Here is a 13,822-nt window from a genome sequence, read left to right as displayed (position 1 = left end):
GCATTTCGCCTACTTAAGTGGCCCAAAGGCACATTTTGCAGAGAGGAAAATAGCACAGGAATGAAAACACATAGTCCGGGTCACAGGGACAGGTTTTGTGACGGCCCACAGGACTCTTCCCCAGGAGTCCAAGCAGAGAGCAGCCCTTTTCAGCCAGGATTTCAGGCATCCAGCCTCTGGTGCCTGGGCACAGAACTCTTAGCCCTATTCTAAAATTTATGTATGCTCAGTGTCCACCAAAGCCCACCCAGCCAGAGAGGACGAATGCAGAATTGCAGGCCGGCAGCAGCTCTGGCGCTGGCTCGCCCTACCCTCAGGCGTCAGGGTAGCTGTCTATTTTTATCCTCCCTAAGAATTATGGCTCTCTGTGAGTCTGATTTAAAACGAAAATGAATCATTCAATTTGATATGTGCTGCAGTGGCTAAGAAATATGTTCATTATCATGTACATAAAGCAGCGTGATGAATGCACTGTCCACGGAGAGAAGCTCCTCCGCCCGGCGCGGGCTCCCAGCGCCCTCTCTGTGTGTCTTGGGTCTGTGCAGTCCCCGGTCTCCCTCTGTGGTGGTTCAGAGCAGCTTCATCCTGGAGTGAGTAACTGTGAAGCAAATACCACTTAACCCAAAAAAGTGTCTGTCTGGGTGAGAGAACTTGAACATGCAGTGTTTATATTTTTTAAAAACACTTCTTCCTACATCTGGAGTTCTCCTTCACTTTGCTTATCTCGTCGCGTTTACATCAGAAAGACGCCGTGGGGCTTTCTGAAAAGATGTTCCCTCTTTCGCCCCTCCCATGGCCCCAGCCCCATCTGGGAAAAACAGCATAGGGTCGTAGGACTAGATGGAGGCTTGGGAAATGGCCTGGTTCACGTTCCTCTTGAATCATGATTACACTTACACGTGGTTCCCTGCCTTGTTCCTAAAAGTCCCCACAGAGAAAGAACAATGTAACACTTATCTTGGAGTAAAATGGTTGTCTCGGGATCTTTCAGCTCCTTCTTAGTTCTGGTTCTTCTGCCTGAGAGCTGTGCTCCTGTCCTTGGACTCAGTTTCGTCACAGAGTTCTCACCTGGGCCGCGCATCACAGTCACCTGGACGTGCGTAACGATTTCAGAAGCCAGGACCCCGTCTCAGACTTGACACCTGACCCCCTCCAACCTTTGACAAGGTTTCCCGGATGTTTTTTTAAACGCATTCCTCCTCAGAACCATTCCCTGGAGGCAAGTGCTGGCCCCTGCGTAAACGGCAGCCGCGTGGCCGCGTCCAGACAGTGTCAGGACTGACGAGATCATGCTCCGTCCTCGCTCAGGTTCATGGCCCCAGCGCCGAGCCAGTGGGGAGGAATTATGTTCCCCTCCTGTCTGCCCCAGAGCTTAGCAGCCTTCAGACCTGGGGCCGCCGCTGGGTCTGAGCATTTCCCTGGAGGCCCAGGACAGAGGTGGCGAAGGCACACCTGGGGGATCTGTGGTGATGAGTGGTAGGCTGATCATCCCGCCCCTTTGCACTAGGAACCCCTTCCTGAGAGTGAGTGCTGAAATCATGATGAATCCAGTGTTTATATCCTACTTCATGAAGGCCGCCCACAAACCTCATCCCATTCGTTCGTCGCATCGACTCTTTCTTACTGAGATATAATTCATGTGCTGTAAAATTCGCCCTTTTAAAGTGTGCAGTTCAGTGGTTTTCATTATGTTCAGAGTTGCACAACGATCACCACTATCTAACTTCAGGGTACTTTTATGCCCCCAGAAAGAAACTCTACCCATTAGCTGTCACTACCTCTTTCTCGCTTCTCCTAGCTCCTGGCACGCACGAGCCTACGTTCTCTTTCTGTAAAATTGCCCGCTCCAGACATTTCATATAAATGGAGGTGTCCAGTAAGCGCCCTTTTGTGTCTGGCTCTTTGGGATGTTTTCAGGGCTCGTCCATGCTGTAGCCCACATCAGGACTTCATTCCTTCGTGCTGCTCAGTGCTGTTTTATCGTGTGGGTACACCACGACCTTTTATTTTAGCCGTTCATCAGTTGATGGACGTTTGGGTTATTTCCACTTTTGGCAAGTATAAATAATGCTACTGCGAATATTCGTTTACATATTTTTATGTGGACATATTTTTTTTTCTGGGTTATATACCTAGGAGTGGGATCGGTGAGTCCTTTGTTAACTGTTTACTCTTTTGAGGAGCTACCAAACTGTTTTCCACAGAGACTGTACCGTTTCGCATTCTCACCAGCAATGGGCCGGGCTTCTCATTTCTATATATTCCTTGTTATTGTCTGTCTTTTTTCATTATAGCTGTCCTGCTGGGTGTCAAAGTGGTGTACCCATTGTGATTTTGATTTGCATTTCCCCGATGATTAATGAGTCGTGCATCTCTTCTTGCGTTTATTAGCCGTTTGTGTATCTTCTTCGGAGAAATGCGTATTCAAGTCTTCTGCCTGGCTTTTTAATTCAGTTATTTGTCTTTTTGATGTGGAGTTGTGGTTCCTCGTATATCCCAGATACGAGATCCTCATCAAATATGTGACTCGCATGTATTTTCTCCCATTCCGTGGCTGTCTTTTCGTTTTCTTGATAGTGTCCTTTGAAGCATTAAAGCTTTTTAACTAAAAAAAAGTCCAGTGTATCTATTTTTCCTCCGGTTGTTTTGCTTTAGGTGTCATAGCTGAGAAACCATTGCCTAATTCGAGGTCACGAAGATTATTATACCTATGTTTTACAGTCTTAGCTTTTTAATCTATTTTGAGTTGATTTACATGTGATGTAAAGCAGGAGTCCAAACTCGTACTTTTGCATGCAGATTCCACTTGTCCCGGTACCATTTGTTGAAAAAATCACATTGACTCTTTAAGTAGGCAAGATATAAGGGCATCACCTCCATTTTACGGATTATGAAAGAGTCTCATAAAAGTGATCAGGTTAAATCCTCACAGGCAGGAAGGGATGGAACTACCATGCTATACTCCCAGGGCTTAAGGATGCCTGCCCTCTGAGTCTTCAAGAACGTACCCCTTTCCACTGTGACTTTTTGCCTCTTGTGTTCCTTTGAAAATTTTGTTTATCCTTGATATAGTTCCAAGGAAAACTTTCATATCAACATCACTTATTTCTTTACTGGTTTCTTCCTTCAAAAGGAAGAGCAAGGGAAGTACACAGTGTCTGGTGGCCAGGCGAAGGTTATTTCCACAGCCCAGTATCCAGAGAGAGTCTGTTGGTTCTGGTTAGCGGGAGTCGCAGCATGGCTGCACACCTCTGCCCCTCAGACTTCTTTTGGCCCTTCTGTGAGACATCGTAGGGGACAAGGCCCCCGCTAGGGCTCATAGGGTCCTGAAGATTCTCGAGCCAAAAGAAAAGCATACCCCTTATTTTCTGTGTCTGTGTAACCTAAGGAGGTCTTCGACCTAAGAATCTTCGGCCAAAGTCGAATGTGACAGGGCAATAATGGGGCGTCTGAAAGTACAGGTGGAGCCCCTCAATCCTGACCTGAAAAGCCCTATGAAGGATTCTTCACCATTTTCTAAGGGGCCCTCGTGATAACCTGACTTGCCATCTCTAGGAATTCTTCTTTGTGGCCTGATGCCGTGGATGTTGTCTGAGAGGTTGGCTGAGGGTCTGGAGGGGCTCTCAGTTTGTCTGATCCAACCAGTCCCCCCCTCATGAGACCTATCCGAGAGGGGGGAAGCAGAGCATGCTCCCACTTTGGCACATCCCTCCATCTGCTCACAGTGGTCCACTGGGGACCTCTCAGGCAGAACGTCCCCACAGGTCTATGGCGAAGAACGGTACCGGGCTGTGGATGGGAGCTCAGTCGACAGAGGCGTCACCCCATTGGGTTTGCGCCTCCGTTTGCAGCAGCTGTATCCACCAGATGCTGTCTTGAGGCCTGAGAAGCTTCTGAGAAGGGAGCATCTTTCTAGACTGTTGGGCTCAGCAGGACGCTTGCCCTGGCTCATCCCATCTCCTCCTCGCCTGCTCCTTCTGATCTCCCCGTTCCTACCAGGATCAGTCACAAGTCCTGGGATTTCCCCACACACCCGACTGTGACTGCTTTACCAGGCCTTCATCCCAGAGGAAACATGACACCGAAGTCCACCGTTAAACCCACAAAAAAGTGCCGATGCATGAGAGAGAATGGTGGCTTGAACCAGGGTGGTCCAGGGCATTGATCCAGGCCCCTGCCATGCGAGTCTGAATCCAGAAAGAGCGGGGATGCAGTAAAGGCTGAGCGTGCATCACACCCCTGAGGTCGCTGCAACTCCGTACAGGCCAGGGTCAGGACCACCGCTGGGGCCTAGCGACAGGTGGGATTGGAGCTCTTCTCCTGCCATTAATGTGAAATGGACAGAAGAGCAGCCAGGCCCCGGATTGGATTAAAAGACTCCTCCAGGCCAGCGAGCCGCAGACCCAGACTGTGAGTGGGAGAGGACATGTCCAAGGGCACCCGGCGAGGGTGGGAACCGCGAGGAAGGAAACAGTGGATTCCCTCTGGAGGGGCAAGTGGCACTCATGGTTGGTCGTTCTCAAGAAGAAAATTTTTTGGACTGGAACTATAGTCTGTAGTAAACATTTTACAAATGTTCGGGAGCATTTTTGGGTATCTCTGTGAATGGGGTGGTGGGTAACGGTCCAAAGATGCTCCCATGTTGTGTGGGACCGTCCCACTCACTGAAGTGAAAAACTATCCTGTCCCAAAGCCAGCAGTGTCTTCCTCCTTGAGAAGCACTGCTAGAGGGAAAGGTTTAACACTGAGGCGTCAACATATTGGTCAGGAAAACACCAGTTTTTAAGAATGTAGAAGTGACTCTGTGTAAAAGTACCATGATGATAGGTGCCGAGAAGTTTGAAAACGTATCAGAAAGAGTCCTGGGCTGAAGGAGGCTGGAATCTGATACGTATACAAAAAAAGTCACTTAATGCAAGACAGAAAGCTCCATGTCTCACACGAAACAGGGACAGCTGCAGGCCTGCGGGAGGGAAAGGGTTCCCCAGCAGAGAGGACCTCCAGGGGATTGTCTGGACACCCCAATGGGGAGAAAAATGGTTCCTCCCTCCTAAACTATACCAAAATGCGTACACAGTGTTATCACTAGGGGTGAGGACATGGCCTCTTTTTATTTGCTAATGTATACTTTTCTGCGTCAAAAAAAAAAAGTTTTCTGTGGGTTGTTTTTATTTTATAAGAAGAAAACAACCACTTAAAGAGCAAGCTACACTCCAGGTAAGGCTCCCACGTGAGCAGCAGCAGCATGGAGCTCCACGTGCTTGGCAGAAACCCCTGTGAGCAGTTCTGCCTCTGGTCAGTCCCCTCAGAGGCGCCTCTGAACCCTTTTGTCCCCCCAAGTCTTCCAGCCACGATTCTGTAATTCACCCACACACTGAAATTCTCAGGACAGAGGGCAACGAGGGAAGCAAAATGGCACGGGATGTTTTTGCTGCTCTGAGAAGGGCTTTCTACTGGGAAAACTGATCCCAGAGGGCTTTACCTGCGATCGCTCATGGCCATCATGTGGCCAAGAAGTAGGACATGTCACCTGAGATACCTCTTTTTCACCAGGTGGGCCTACCATGACTTCTTCAATCGGTATCGGGTGCTGGTCAAGAAGAGGGAGCTCGCCAACGCAGACAAAAAGGCCATCTGCAAGTCTGTCTTGGAAAACCTCATCAAGGTGAACTGAGCACCCCCGCCCGCACTGGGTAGCCAGGGCTTCACGAAGGGCTTAACCAGATGCCCTGGGAATTAAGGGGATAGGGTGGGTTAACTGACTTTCAGGGTCTTAATCCTTATTGCAACTGTTTTTGAGGTGTTAATCCATTTTCCTGTATCAGGGAAAAGCCCCTTCACCTTCCTAGAGTACATCCTAGCCTTTTTTGCATCTCAGCCACGTGGAGAAAGTGAGATTATTTGTACCACCCACTGGGGTCCTGACGAGGCTGCTCCTGGCTGCAGGCTGCTGGCCTGAGATCTCCGGCTTCTCCAAAGCCAGGGCTCAGTGGCTCAGCCCACCTGCTGCAGGGTGCATGGGGCCTCTGGTCTGGAGCCTGGCACAGCCTGGGCCAGTGGAGGGGGAAATAGCCGTGCCTCTCCTGCCTTCCTCATTGCTTAGCTGGTTCCAGGCCCAACCTCAGATGCTGTTTTGAATAAGGCAGCAGGTTTTGTTTCAATGGAGACAACTTGAACCCACACCTGACTGACACTTGAGACCAGAGAACTATAGAAGCAGAGCTATTGGGGTCCTTTTGTGATAAACATTTTATTAGTTCCAGAGTATTCAGAGAGTATGGCAGAGTATGCTGCTTTAATGATCTCAGTAAAGGGTTAAATTATATCAAAAATCTTCTCTTTCAGAAGATAGATTATATCAAAGACTAATTTTCAAGTATTATTTTGCTAGGAAACTCTGTTTATCTCAAGTAGCTCATTGCCAGATGGCTGGGATTTAAGGGCAAGTGTTATTTTGTAAAAGCGACGCAGTCACCCCCTGAACATTGTTAGCTGCTCAAGTCTGTAGCTATAGACAGTACAGAATATTGTGCTAAATATTCAATAGAGAGTAGGAGGGTGACAGTCTCATTAACTGAAAGTTGCGGTTGGTTGTTTGGATACTGGTTAACCGAGATTTTGCCATTGTGCATCTGAGGCTGCATTTCAACATGTCGTTGTTCATGGATGAGAAAAATCTGAGTTCCAGGTCAGCTAATTCCTGTCGACGTGGAGCATCGGGGGGCTTTCTCCTTATTAGCACCAGGAGCTGGCCTCTCAGCGTGTGGTCAAGATCACCACCTTCCTGGCAGAGTTTTTAAGACTAGGAAATGGAGCGTGGAGGCTGTGGTTCCTGGGATGCAGCAGGCACCCCCAGACCCTGGCTTCGCTGATGCCCTGCAGCCAGGCTTGTCCCCTGGCTGTGCAAGGCCGAGCTGCCGCCTTTGCTTGCTGACTCTTCCTCAGTGAGAGGGACCCTCCCCCAGCAAGGCAGTGATGAGCAGATGCAGAGTGAGAACCAGGCCTGTGCCCTGCTCCTCCCAGCAGCCTGGCCTCGGGGGACATAGTGACAGTCTAGCCGGTTGCTGGGTCCCAGTGGCAGCACCATCTCTGTGTATGGAACTGGGTTCCTGTTAGCTGTGTAGGGCTTAAGCTATCAAGTTTTCTATCCCAGGCTTATCTACAAGCACAACTACTGGGACATCCTTCCTTATCCACCGGGGTGAGTGCAGGGAACGGGAACTAATTTTAACGTAAATAGATGTAATTAAGAGAGTAATTATATGTCCCCAGAAAAATCTCATAACACAGTTTGAAACCAAGTAAAATTTATTTGGGGACTTATTTGCAATCTGAAATTATGCAATCAGACTGTGTGGCCATTTGAGGATAATCTTTTAAAAAATGTCGACCAGATCAGGTCATTCCCTCGCTCAGAGCACCCGCAGGAGCCCCCCCCCCCCCGCCCCAGTTCTGTGGCCTTTGGCCGTGAGCTCTCCCACCACCCACCCTCACGCCCCCGCTCAGCCATGCTGGCTCTCCGGCTCCTCAGACACACCCTGCTTGTTGCATCTGCACAGGACATTGGCATCCGCTCTGCTCCTCTTCTGAACTCTCTTCCTCCAGACTTTCTCACAGCTGCCTTCTTCAGTTCGTTCAGGTCTTTGCTCAGATGTCACCTCTTTCAAGAGATGCATGCCTCCCTTGATTATCCTATTTAATCAGCCTCCCTCCAGCCCCTAGTTTTACTGTCTTCCTAATCCTCACCTGAAAACATTCTGCTGCCTGGTTTGCCAGTCTGTCCGCCCTCACTCGTCAGTTGGCTGAGGGCTGGCATGTTGCTCACTGCTGCATCCTGGACACCTAGCCCAGCGCCTGGAGGTAGATGCAGACTCAGTGACTGTTAAACGAATGCTGATAGTTGGTGTCTATCCCAGGAGTGGGGGCAGATGGGCTCTGACAAGGGAGTTCTGCACTGGAGGGGCTGGGTGGTGAACATGTCACCTCACTGCTCACCGATGATGAACCAGCTCCCCTCCCTACCTTGTAAAGGACCCTGACAAGTTCCAGTTTGGCCGCAGCAAGATCTTCTTCCGGGCAGGCCAGGTAGCCTACTTGGAGAAGCTTCGGGCTGACAAGTTCCGGGCAGCCACCATCATGATCCAGAAAACTGTCCGGGGCTGGCTGCAGAAGGTGAAATACCGCAGGTTGAAGGGAGCTACCTTAACTCTGCAGAGATACTGCCGAGGACATCTGGCCCGCAGGTGAGCCAAGCCAGGGCGTGTCTGGGGCAGCAGGTTGGGGATGAGGGGCACGGAGCAGGGACTGGCTCTTAACTCTTGGCGTCTCTCAGCCTCTGTAACTAGAGTGGTTTCTGTCAGGCCCTGTCCGTGCCCTGGCTTCCTCTCAGCAGCGGGGCCCATCTCTCTCACCTGATTCCCCCAGCGTATGCCCACCCCACCAGTGCTAGCCTAGGACTGGCTTGTTTTGCCACAAAACTGCCATTTCCCTTTTATTTAAACTCCAAAATAAAATAGTCTTCTTTAAGTAAAAGGAATAAATCCAGCCTTTCCTTCACAGTCAACTTATACTCAGCTTCGTGATTTATGCCACCAATTTCAAAATTCTTTGGGAGTTTGGCAATCAGGGCCAGAAAGGTCCAGGACGTCCCTCTTTTGAGTCGCTGCATGGAGTCAGCACAGAGAGAGCGTAACTTGTAGAACTACAGGCAGCCACCTAGGGGCAGAGCCTAGGTGCCAGTCAGGCTCCCTGCCCTGCCTGACGCCATGCAGAAGAAAACGCTTTTATTTTAAATGTTCCCCTTCTAACTGATGAAGCACTAAAACGGTCTGAGCATCTCCAGATGGGTGTGGAGGACATGGCCTCTTATTAGATCTACCCCAGACCTTTTCTCAAGTCATCAGATTTTGGACCCAGCTCTGGTTCAAAATCAGTGACCTCTGCAAATAAGGATTCCCTTGGAAAAGGGACAGTCACTTCTGCTTGAATATGGGAAAAAAAAAAAAAACACACAAAACAAAAAACAGGAGAGCCCCTGAGTTACAAGCCTAGAGCAGGCATTCTTTGTATCATTAACAGAAATTGCTCCTGCTCACTCTTGTGTTTTTGCAGTAAGCTGTTTATTTGAGCATAACTAGAGATGGTGAGTGCCGTTATTTACCTCTGAACAGTTGAGAGGTGATCTCTGGAACAAAAGCTTTAGCTATGAGAAGAGTGTCAGTAACATCGACAACCTGTGCCAGCTAGTCATCACTGACTAGCCTGTGCCTGGGACTCTGCCTTAGGCTCGGATGATGAGGCTACAAAACAGAGCTGGCCTGCATTCTCCCTGCGGGGAGTTTGTATTCCAGTGGATGCGCAGGGCCCACCTGTGGAGAGAGAACCTAGGGAGAGCCGGGCTAGGGATCAGACTCATTTCGGTGGGCCAGCACAGCTGGGCAGGTTATCTCCTCCTCCGGGGCCATGCTAGGTGATTTCTAAGTCCTTCCTAGTTTTTAATATTCTGAGTCTTTAACTGAGCACTTGCTGTGTGTCTGGCCCCAAACAAAGCCCTGAATGAGGGTAAGAGGTGTTAGGCTGATGTTCTGTGTTGTTGGGGTGCGGGATGGGGAATGAAGACGTGAAACAGGAAAGTCGACGTCCACATGCAGCGCGTCTCTGCGGGAAGGGCTGGGGAGGCGGAAGGGAACAGGGACGGATCGGTGCAGGCCTGAGAAGGTTTTATCCATTCAGCAAATATTTGTCAAGCACCTACTAGACCAGGCCCTGTGCTTGATGGAGGGGGCGCAGCGATGATTGAGACACGGCCCCTGATGTCCCCAAGCCTAGTGAGGTCCAAGTGACAGACAGGGCTGTAAGTACGTGACGTCACTGAGGACTGCTCAGGTGGCAGCGAGGGGTTTGCAGGTGGGGACGTAGGCAGACGGGGGTTGCAGACAAGTGGCCAGACTTGGACTGTGTTTTAATTTTGTGGAAAGACATTTTTGGACAACAAGAGAGCTACTTCTGCTGTCCTGAGCCTGACCATCAAATGGTCAAGACTTGGCTACAGTCGGTCAGGGTGATGAGGGTTGGCTTGGCCTGGAGGAATCCTGGCAGGGCCAAGGGGGGAGGGGCTTGCATTCATGACTGGCTCAGAGGCTGCTGTCAGCATGGCCCAGCCACTCTGTCCCTCCCCAGGCTGGCCGAGCATCTGCGGAGGACCCAGGCTGCTGTGGTGTTTCAGAAGCAGTACCGCATGCGGAGGGCCCGCCGGGCCTACCAGAGGGTCTGCAGGGCTGCTGTCGTCATCCAGGCCTTCACACGGGGCATGTTTGTGCGGAGGATCTACCACAAGGTGTGTGGCCACCCCCCAGATGCACAGGCTTCAGCTCGGAACTAAACCTCCAGCAGATGGATTGTCACCAGCATGAGCATTTATTGGCTTCTCCTAAAATTTTTCTAAGTAGTTTCGCAACGTTGCTCTCACTAAATCCTATCCAAAGTCTCACGAGATGATATATTAGGGTTCTCTAATAGGTATGTGTGTGTGTAGATGTATCATGAGGAATTGGCCCAATGATAATGGAGACTGAGAAGTCCCATGATTTGTTTGTAAGCTAGAGCCCCAGGAAAGTGGTGGTATTTTCAGCTCTAGTCTAATGGCCTGAGAAGGGGTGGGGGATGGGGCAATGGTGTAAATCCCAGTTCAAGGGCCGGAGAAAAATGAGCTGTCCCAGCTCAAGCAGTGAAAAAGGGGTGAATTCCTCCTCCTTCTGCTTTTTGTTTTGTCAGGCCCTCACCAGACTGGTTGGTGCCCACCCACACTGGGGAGGGCAGTTCACTCTACTGAGTCCGCCGAGTCGAATGCTCACCTCTCTGCAAACACCTTCACAGACACACCTAGAAACAGTGTTTAACCCGGGCACCCTGTGGCCAGTTGACACATAAGATTAACCATCACAGGTGTGAAGGGTGTGTACTGTCGTACCCCTTTGAGAGCTGAGATGCTTGGAGAAGCTGAATCACCACCGTGAGGGCACTCGGCCCATGGCAGAGCCTGGTGGCGCATTTGGGGCTCACTTAGACTTGAGACCAGAGCTGACATTAGGTATGATCAGGTCTAGAACCTTATTTAACAAAGTAGCAACCTGAAGCCCAGCAAGGCTAGGGCGGGAAAGGGCCTCTGACCCCCTTCCTGCCAGCCCACTATCAGGCTTCCTGGTTAGGTGACCCCGAGTTAGGACACACCCCTTCCACTGAGTCTCCCAACTGAAGCTCAAAGCTGAGACGAAAGATGGATTGGAAGGAAATGTCTAAAATGGTTTTTTGTTTTTCTAAAATGAACATCTCTCTTTTCTGTCGTCAGAAAAAGGTGCGATTTTCTAAATGATAAAACTAAGGCATTAAATTGATCATAAACAAACAAACAAACAAACATTGTCAGGCACCAGGATGCAGCACACCCTGATGTAACAGGCAGAGAAACCCAAACCGGTGGGCAAAGTTTCTATGACTGTTCCTGAGAGATCGGTGACAGCCGTGTGACGTCACCGTGGAAGGGGCAGGTGGCATTTGGGAAGCACTGGGTTGGCACCAGCTTCACCTCAGAGCTGCGATACTGGGCATGCTAGTGTCTCGGGGTGTTTGCTTATTTCTTCATTTATTCCACAAACGTTTGTTTTGTAGGGCGTTAGGCCAGAGACGCAAATGATGCTTTAATTTTCCGAGTGGTTCGTAGCATGACTAGTTAGTTACGAGCCAAATTTGTAATTATAAGCCATCATTAACCCATTGTGGACTCTCAAGAATCCCACTTCATCGCTCCAGCTCCCCATCACCGGGACACGACCCAGATCTGCCGAATGGAGAGAGATCAGCTGGATAACCTTCAGGATTTTCCAACTTTGAGGTCTTTAGATGGTGATTCCCTAACCAATAAAACAAAAAGTAAACAAACAAACAGCGAATGCCCCGCAGGCACCCAGGCTGCACACCTAGTAAAAACTTGCTCATAAAACTAATGGCTCTCAAAGCCATGAGTCTTCGGGAGACATATTCTTTCCACATCTCCTAAAACTAAGGGCTTGGCTCTTACCGCCCTGAGGCAGTGTGTGAACCCCTCTCACATCCCGCAGTGCAGACCCAGCAGGCGTGTGCTTGTCCCCCGCCAGGTCCTCTGGGAGCACAAGGCCACCGTCATCCAGAAGCACACGCGGGGCTGGATGGCACGCAGGCACTTCCAGCGGCTGCGGGGCGCTGCCATTGTCATCCAGTGCGCTTTCCGGAGGCTCAAGGCCAAGCAGGAGCTGAAGGTGCTCAAGATCGAGGCCCGCTCAGCAGAGCACCTGAAGCGTCTCAACGTGGGCATGGAGAACAAGGTGGTCCAGCTGCAGCGGAAGATCGACGACCAGGTGGGTATCAGGGGCTCCCGCCTGGTGGTCCGGGGCTGTGGGATGCTTCAAGGATGTGTTCAAGAGAGACCCACGGCTTCCTTGGGGGAACCGCACGTGCCAGAGACCCGGGATAGTGCACGTCTGCAGGGCGTTGCCCTCCTCGGCAGGAATGGCTACTAACTGTGGAAGGCAGAATAACAGCCCCAAAGACGTCCACATCCTAATCCACAGAGCCTGTGACTGTATTACCGTACATGGCAGAAGGGACTTTGTAGATGTGGTCAAGTCGAGGACCTTGAGATGGGGAGATTATCCTGGATCGTTTGAGTGTGCCCAGTTTATCCACTGGCGTTCTCATAAGAGAGGCAGGAAGGTCAGATTCAGGGGAGGAGATGTGAAGGCAGAATCCAGGGTTGGGGTGATGTGCGGCCTTGAGCAAGGGATGCAGAGAGGTGTTTTACGTTCCCTCTCATGTGCTCCTCACATAATTTTATGAGGTCACTTTACAGATGAGGAAATTGTGGATCAGGGACATCAAGTCCCTTGATAAGTTTACAGAATGAGACTCTGCTAGAACCAGCATTCCAACCCAGGGCTGCCCGAGCCCACAGTCATCATGAGGATGATGTTGGTGTTTTAGCCCCAAACATCACTAGAAGGACCCAAACATCGGTCCTTCCCTTCGTCATTGCTGAGCTGGGTTTCCAGCACCGGAAGTGGGCTCACTGTTACTTCACTCATGCAGGATATTGAGATGACCAAAGGACCAGACTCCTGCAGTGCCTTGAGGGTTTCAGGTGCCTCCTGAAAAGGCAAAGGGGAGGAGGAGGAGAGGGATGGAGAGAACCAACAAGGGGGTGTGGTGTGGGGCTGTGGAGAAACAGAGAGTGCTAGAATTAGGGCCATCAGGCATTGCCTTGGAAGTCACTTGACTTTATTGTACCTATTGTATGCTAAGCATTTTGTACACTTCTATAAATGAGCCGTTGTATATAGTAGTCAGCTACCCAGAACAAGGAATAGCTGTAAATATTCCTGCTTCTGTTTTTTTTGTTTCTTTTGTTGTTGTTGTTTTTGTTTTGTTTTGTTTTGCAAAAGACCAGGACTCCTGAGAAGAAACCGTCCTTGGACGTTTCTCTTCTCTGTGTGAGTCCTTCAGGGTGTCCGGATTGGCTTGGCACATCCACGTATAGGGGGACGGGAGTGTCCAAAATGAGATCTGGTCTCTGGGGCTGGCCATTTGAAAACAAGCACAAAGATGACCACCTTCTGTATTATTATTTTTTGTGGCTGTTGATATCTGACCAGGAAAGATACTTAGGTGGTCAAATTTTGCCAGTCAACCTTCTGAGCAAAGTGTAGCCAGCGGGACAAGTAGGCTTTGTCAGCACCGCTGCACCCTCCCAGGCAGGAGCCCGCGCGCCTCCCGGTCACCTCAGCTCTGGGTT

The 13,822-nt window shown here is 50.2% G+C and overlaps 1 protein-coding gene across 4 annotated transcripts in view; it reads left to right on the top strand.

The window, feature by feature from the left end:
- Positions 1-13,822, top strand: part of MYO5B (myosin VB) — a 288,112-nt gene that overhangs the window by 217,724 nt on the left and 56,566 nt on the right. For all 4 annotated transcript variants that reach the window (XM_016164861.2, XM_036230035.1, XM_036230034.1 and 1 more), the window contains exons 18-21: positions 5,554-5,665; positions 8,032-8,243; positions 10,180-10,336; positions 12,153-12,392. In XM_016164861.2, the coding sequence (XP_016020347.2) occupies positions 5,554-5,665; positions 8,032-8,243; positions 10,180-10,336; positions 12,153-12,392 (721 nt within the window). The remainder of the gene's footprint in view (positions 1-5,553; positions 5,666-8,031; positions 8,244-10,179; positions 10,337-12,152; positions 12,393-13,822) is intronic.

Source organism: Rousettus aegyptiacus, unplaced genomic scaffold (genome assembly GCF_014176215.1).
Source record: "Rousettus aegyptiacus isolate mRouAeg1 unplaced genomic scaffold, mRouAeg1.p scaffold_m13_p_12, whole genome shotgun sequence".
Lineage (NCBI taxonomy): Eukaryota > Metazoa > Chordata > Mammalia > Chiroptera > Pteropodidae > Rousettus > Rousettus aegyptiacus.
The sequence above is the reverse complement of the archived record's forward strand: the minus strand, read 5'-3'. Positions and strand labels throughout refer to the sequence as shown.